Source organism: Otolemur garnettii, unplaced genomic scaffold, assembly GCF_000181295.1.
Source record: "Otolemur garnettii isolate 467f Iridium unplaced genomic scaffold, OtoGar3 scaffold00024, whole genome shotgun sequence".
NCBI lineage: Eukaryota > Metazoa > Chordata > Mammalia > Primates > Galagidae > Otolemur > Otolemur garnettii.
In genome coordinates, this window is record NW_003852419.1 from 12,980,082 (window position 1) to 12,987,920 (window position 7,839).

The 7,839-nt window shown below is 39.1% G+C and overlaps 1 protein-coding gene across 1 annotated transcript in view; it reads right to left on the reverse strand.

Moving 5' to 3' along the window:
* Nucleotides 1–7,839, reverse strand: part of CLHC1 (clathrin heavy chain linker domain containing 1) — a 46,938-nt gene that overhangs the window by 7,083 nt on the left and 32,016 nt on the right. Inside the window, exon 7 of the mRNA XM_023512082.1 lies at nt 1,975–2,177. Within this exon, the coding sequence (XP_023367850.1) occupies nt 1,975–2,177 (203 nt within the window). The remainder of the gene's footprint in view (nt 1–1,974; nt 2,178–7,839) is intronic.

A 7,839-nucleotide genomic window follows, 5' to 3' on the forward strand; every position in this document is an offset into this window, starting at 1 on the left:
AAAAAAAAAAAAAAAAGTAAAATAAGCAAAGTGAATTTTCAAGCATTGTTTCTACCTTGTAAGCTTAATTTTTCTTAGGTTACTTTCATTTTCACTTTATGATATTGTGCTAAATAAATTCTGAGGATAACTATCAAGGTTCTAAATAAATTACAATATATATTTAATAATTTTAAAGCAGAAAACATGGCCAGGAGTGCTGACTCATGTCTGTAATCCTACTATTCTAGGAGGCTGAGATAGATGGATTGCTTGAGCTCATGAGTTTGAGACCAGCCTGAGTAAGAGTAAGACTCCATCTCTATTAAAAAAATAGAAAATTTAGCTAGGCGTTGTGCAAATGCCTATAGTCTCAGCTACTTGAAAAGCTTGAGGCATGAGGATCTCCTGAACCCAAGAGTTTGAAGTTGCTGTGAGCTATGATGATGCCACAGCACCAAACCCCAGGGTGACAGAGTGAGACTGTCTCAAAAAAAAATTAATTTAATTAATTAATTAAGTAGAAAACATTATTAGAAGAACAATATGACAATGAGTCAATCATGATTCTATGAACTTATGTGAGGTAAATTTTATAATAAAAAATGTTACATTTCATTTAATAAAAATTCCAGGAGTAACCAGGTACACTGGCACACATGCCTATAATTCCAGCTACCTGGGAGACTAAGGTAGAAGATCCCTGGGCCCAGAGATTGAGACTGCAGTGCATTAGGATTGCATCTATGAATAGCCACTGATCTCTAGCCTGGACAACACAGTGAGACCCCATTAAAAAAAAAATTCCCAGAGTAATAAAACCTATATACCAGGTATAAACAATGACTAACTAGTATTAGTCTTACATGTGGAAAAATAATAGTTAACACAGAAACTGAATCTGTATACTTAATAATAGAATATATAATCTAGTCAAATATTCAGTAGCACTTACTACAGCAGATTCTGTTCTGTTGCTATGTAACCAAAGGCAAATCACTTACCTCTTGATGCCTTGGCCTCTCTGTTGAAACACAGTTTTTTAAGTTTATAAAATAAGGATAATAAGAAAACCTACTTCATAGAGTCAACATAAGGATTAAGTGATATAATGTATGTAAAAAGCCTAGCTATGAGTCATTACAGTAACAGTATCAGGCATGCTGTTATTAATGAATGAAGAAATTAGTAACTTCGAAAAATACACAGATTCTAAGACAAAGTTGATTTCTTATTTGGAAAGGATCTGTTTCAACAGCCCCAAAAGGTTCTTTCTTCTGGAAAAATGTGACCTAAAATTGCTATGCAGGGTTCCCATTTTGTATCTTCTTAGAACAGGAATACATAGTATGCAAATCAGGATTGGCTCTGGCCTGGAAGAAGGGTTCAGGTCACTGCCAGATCTGATTCGCAGGAAGAGATCTGCTCATTCAAGCAGGTCACTCTGAGGTCTACTATTTCTCCCAGATCACTGCCCAATTGTAACCTAGGTATTTCAAAATTTTCAAATAAACATTACTCCCCTAATTCTTAATTTCTAATGCCTATAATATGTTATAGTTCAGAACATTACAGATGGTAAATAAGTTCAGGTTTTTATTTGCAGTTTTGGCCGCGGCCAGGTTTGAACGCACCACCTCCGGTATATGGGGCCGGCACCCTACTCCCTCAAGCCAGTTATTTTTTTAAAAATCCTTTATGTGTCATGGTCCCGCATATCTGCTAAATTTACCTTAAAACTGTCTATTTCCAGGACTGTCCGGTTTATCAAAGGTTTATAATTTAAGGAAACACATAATATGTTTGAATGTCCAGCATGAAAGCCAATCAACTACAACTTAACTATTTTCATGAAAAATTACAAAAGAAATCTCCTATTGAGGATATATAAATTGTATTCTATAACATCTTTAAATATTGCCTGCTATTATGAGTGATCTTACAATTAAACTCTATAATTTAAATGTATACAAATAAGTAGGCTTTTCCACTTACCAAAAGTAAAGTACTTGTATTGATGTATGTATTCCATAGCCCCATAAATTTGACCCTGTCTACACAGGGAAAGAAGAACTTTCTTGTGTAGGCCACATGCACTGTAGATAATTTGAGCTAAAGCCAGGCACTTGGCCCTGTTGTAAGTATCCTGCTCCCCATAATCACAAATCACATCCCCAGCCTCCTCACAAAACGTCAGCCTAGAACAAGCAGATTGAGAAGGGACACGTTACAAAATTCTTGATGAGTGGCTGAGATTGAAATATTTGAGAATTCAGCACAGGAGACCTGGATTTTTCATGGTCTGTAAGAGGTGCAAGCAAATAGGCAATTGATGGCGTAGGAGAAATTAAGCATATCTGAGATTTAATAACGACAAGGAGAAAAGCAATCAGCACGTATTCTTTTGGAGGAAGATATTTTGGCAAAGATGAACTCAAGTTTCTAAAAAATCTGCAAAAAAGATTAAAACTCTCCTTAAAAGACTGATAGCATTTAAAATTACAAGATAAAGAAAAGACCATTGGTGGTCTCAATGTTTTCAGCAACTACCTAGGTTCTAAACCTTGTAAGAACGTATTCAATTGGTTAAAGATACTGACAACAATTTCAGCTCAGAATTAGTGACAGATCTTGCAAGCATTTATACTAACAGGAAAACAGAGAAAGTGTGACAGTGCTGTTATTTTAAAATTTGTTATAGATTTTTAAGAAGCAACAGGGGGGAAATGAACATAATTGTGCCTCTTAGGACAGGCTGAAGAAGCGGTTCTTTTGAGACAGTTTAATTGGGTAAATTTCACTTATTTTAATAACCACCTTCATACATAATTGAAATCAACTATCTGATGTATGATCACAGTTAACTCCACCTGAAAACTACCAGCATAAGCCAAAAGAACATTTGGGTATGATTAAAGATGTAACTTCTAATTACTGGTTGTACGAAATTGTATTATGTTTTAAGTTAATAGTAACAAATAATAGCAACCATATAATACTGGAGTCTGTATACATCTAAAAAGTGTTAAAACATTAAAATGAAATCCTGAAACCACTACAAAATGTCTCTTTACTAAAAATTCAGCAAGTAAAGCCTTCTGTGTTTACTGGTGTGCACAGCAGAGAGGAGGGTCTAAAATCAAAAGGCAGCTTGAGTACAAATCAACTATTTAGTTAGGCAATTCCCCCTGACTTCCACACTTCCATACTAAAGCATAGGTTTGAGTAGCCACACTCAACATTTCCTGAGCCTTGACAAGTAATTATATTTTAGCCTAGGTAGTGACTGCAATACCAGAGGAAAATGGCAATACATATTTTAGCATTTATTTCTCTTATTAATACTAATAGTTGTTTTTTTTTAATAAGGATCACCACCATGCTACTGTTCCCCCTGAGAAAAGGCTAGGGCTGGGAGAGGGGCCAAGGAACCTCCTCCCCGTCTCCTCTCCTCACCTAATCATACCCTCTTTCTCTCTTCCTAAAGTTCTCTTACTGGTTCTCCCCACTGTGACTCCCAACTCAAAGAGGACTCTCTGGGGGACTTTTGAAAGTGGATGTGAGACCAGATTATATGTGAAGCATATGAGCAATTTATAAATAAAAGAAAATATGTAGCCGGGGGTTGTGGTGGGTGCCTATTATCCTAGCTACTTGGGAGGCAGAGACAAGGGAATCGCTTAAGCCCAAGAGTTTGAGGTTGCTGTGAGCTGTGACACCATGGCACTCTATCAAGGGTGACAGAGTGAGACTCTGTCTCAAAATATATAAGTAAATAAAAATAAAAAATAAAAGAAAATATGCTTAACCCATGGTAAACTAAGGCATTATTTGATTATAAATCAGATTTTAGATTTTTTAATGTCAAAATAAAGGTAATATACAATCACTGTATCCATGTATAGTATTTATTTACTGTTATTTTAGAGGGTTGGGTTTGCAAAGTTAACATTTAAAGGGTATTTGTTCTATTCTAGGAGCAATGCGTGCAAGTTAGAGAGGAAATAGCAGTAAAGCATGGTTTAATTTAGGCTTTGTTGGCCAACTTAGAAGAAGACAAGAGAGCTAAGATAATGTATTACCCCAGCTGCTGTAAGGCTGGCTCTATGCTGAGCTTTTGGGGAAAGTATTAGAAAAAAAAATTTTTTTTTTGAGACAGAAAGCTATCACTCTGGGTAGAGTGCCGTGCTGTCACAGCTCACAGCAACCTCAAACTCCTGGGCTTAAGAGATTCTCTTGCCTTAGCCTCCCAAGTAGCTGAGACTACAGGTACCCACCACAATGCCCAGCTATTTTTTTGTTGCAGTCGTCATTGTTGTTTAGTAAGCCCGGGCCAGGTTTGAACCCACCAGCCTCAGTGTATGTGGCCAGTGCCAGAACCATGGTGCTATGGATGCTGAGCCCAAATTTGATAATTTAAATTCTTTTTTTGAGACAGAGTCTCAAACTATTGCCCTGAGTAGAGTGCTGTGGTGTCATAGCACAGCAACCTCCAACTCTTGGGCTCAAGTGATCTCTTGCCTCAGTTTTGTGGGATTTTTTTTCTATTTTTAGTAGAGACAGGATCTCGATTTTGCTCAGGCTGGTGTCGAACTCGTGAGCTCAAGCAATACATTTGCCTTGGCCTTCCAAAGTGCTAGGATTGCAGGTGTAAGCCACCGAGCCTGGCCAGGTAATTGAAATTCTTACAACTAAAAAATAGAGGTGGTCAAGAATCATCACTATGTATAATGAAATTAATCTTGTCTGAAGTATTTTTGCACTAGATAATAGGTACAGTTTCTGCCAGGCATGCCTGTAATCCTAACACTCTGGAAGGCCAAGGTGGGTGGATCTCATAAGCACAGGAGTTCAAGACCAGCCTAAGAGTGAGACCTGTCTCTACTAAAACAACAAGTAAACAAAACAGCAAAAAATTAGCCGGGTGTTGTAGCAAGCACCTCTCTAAGTCCTAGCTATTAAGGAGGCTGAGGCAAGAGGATCACCAAGAATTTGAGATTGCTGCGAACTATGACACCACAGCACTCTAGCCTGTGCAACAAAGTGAGACCCTGTCTCAAAACCAACAGGCTTGGCATCTGTGGCTCAAGCGGCTAAGGCACCAGCCACATACACCTGAGCTGGTGGGTTCGAATCCAGCCCAGACCCGCCAAACAACAATGAAGGCTGCAACCAAAAAACAGCTGGGCATTGTGGCAGGTGCCTGTAGTCCCAGCTACTTGGGTGGCCAAGGCAGGAGAATCGCTTGAGACCAGGAGCTGGAGGTTGCTGTGAGCTGTGATGCCACAGGACTCTACCTAGGGCAATAGCTTGAGGCTCTGTCTCAAAAACAAACAAACAAACAAAGCGTGCACTTTCAGATCATGTCAAGGATGAACTATCTCCACTGCATCTGCCACAACACCCAGTTATTTTTTTATTTTTAGTAGAGCCTGGGTCTCATCCTTGCTCAGGCTGGGTCTCAAACTCCTGAGCTCAGGTGATCCACCGGCCTCAGTCTCCCAGAGTGCTAGGATTACAGGTATGAACCACTGGGCCCGATCTCTACTTTTTTTTAAATACAAGAAGAGTAAAGGCACTTAGTCTCATCAGTGAACTAATAACTTTGGTGCCTGGTTCTCTGTTTTCTTATTGACTCTTTGTTTCATTGTCATTTTTGGTAAATTCTTTGTGTAGAAAAATGATAACCCACTCAAACACTTGGCTATTATTTTACTATTTACTATTTCTTTTTATTAAAAAAAAGTCCAGTAACATTTACCTCCACAATTTCCCAGGCAACATCCAGGATCTATGTATTATCCTAAAGTATTTCCTTTCTGATATCATATACGTCAATATTACCCTTTGGAAACAATTTCCTAATCTTTTTTTTTTTTTTTTGAGATAGAGCCTCCAGCTGTCCCCCTGGAGAGAGTGCCATGGCATCACAGCTCACAGGAACCTCCAAGTCCTGGGCTCAAGCAAGTCTCCTGCCTCAGCCTTCCAAGTAGCTGGGACCACAGGCGCCCGCCACAACGCCAGGCCATTTTTGGGTTGCAGCCGTCATTGTTGTTTGGCGGCCAGGGCTGGATTCAAACCCGCTACCTGGGTGTATGTGGCCGGCGCCTTAGCCACTTGAGCCACAGGCGCCGAGCCCCTAATCATTTCCTACCCACAATATATTGGGGTTTTTAAAATTTATTTCATCAAGACCAGTTTCTTGGTCATACCATTTGCTGCCACTATATAAACTCCCTCCTGACTCTATTCTCCAGCCTTCATCTTCTGATTCTTCTCTCCTTCCTTCTTCCTACCAACCCACCTTCCTTCCTTTATTTATTTATTCAGAAAACATAGGTATGGGTCAACCTTCAATATTAAAGTATAGCTTGGATTTTTTGTTCATTTGCCTAAGTTCCTTTTCCAAAATTTAAACATACTACTGATGTACTCAGAAAAGTACACTCTTCTTTTTTTTTTACACAGAGTCTCAAGCTGTCACCCAGGGTCGAGTGCCATGGCGTCATAGCTGGGACTGCAGGCGCCCACCACAATGCCTGGCTATACTTTTGTTGCAGTTGTCATTGTTGTTTTAGCTGGCCAGGGCCAGATTCAAATCCACTAGCCTTGGTATATGTGGCCAGCATCCTACCCACTGAGCTATGGTGCTACCCTACACTATTCTTTCACTTTTTTTTTTTTTTTTTTTTTTTTGAGATAGAGTCTCACTCTGTCACCCTGGGTGATGCTATGGCATCATAGAGCCTGACAATCTCAAACTCTTGGGCTCAAGTGATCCTCTTGCCTCAGCCTCCTGAATAGCTAGGACTACAGGTAGCTGCCACAACACCTGGTTTTGTTTTGTTTTTTTCTATTTTTAGTAGAGTTGGGGGCCTCACTTTAGCTCAGGCTGGTCTTGAACTCTTGAGCTCAGCTATCCTCCAGCCTTGGCCTCCCAAAGTGCTAGTATGACGTGAGCCATTGTACCTGGGCTCTTTTCCTTTATTAACTTGATTTTTTTATCTGTTCTCAAATTTTCTTTATAAACAAAACTGATTTTCTAATTAAAACATTTCTTACTAAAGTGTGACTATCTGAATAAGCTGTTATCATTTTGCCAAACATGATAATTTTAGGCTATCAATTAGGCCCTGAGTGTGGTTCTTCTCAGAGTGGAATACTGAAGACTGATTCTGCCTTATCCCAAAGTATTCACAGAGGAATGTGCTATGACAGATCCTTACTTGTTCCCAAGCTTGTAATTGGGATAGATACTTATATGGACATGAATATGTATATCCTCAGGGTGAATGTGCACTTACCTTAGAATCATTACTATATAATTTGCCCTAATTATGAAAAGCTAGAAGGTACAGCCATTGTTTTAGTTATAACCAGAAATATTCACAAGGAGGAAAAGGATTACAGAAACACCTAAGAATAGTTTCTCAAATGATCTGATAGAATTTTCATAATAAGTAAAGGTACTCTTTGCAGCTGTGTGACCAGTGAGAGAGGGGTGTAAACCAGGAAAATCAAATATTCATTTCTGCTATAGGTGGGAGCCACCTTCCTGCAGGTGCCACTTTACAAGATCTCCTCTCCTGAAAGGAGGAGGCCAGGGTGGGGGAAAGGAAGAGTAGAGAAAGAGAGAAGGAGGGAGGGTGGTGGGGTCTTGCTGTGTGCCACACCTTTTGGGGGAAAGACACAATTGTAAGAGGGACTTAACCTAACACATGCAATTAGTGTAAGCTGGTTTCTTGTACTCTCAATGAATCCCCAACAATTTAAAAAAAATGGTTATTACATCTCATTTTGCATGATGTATTTTGCAAAAAAAAATCTCCTTTCCTTCACCTGTTTTTTTTTTTTTTTTTT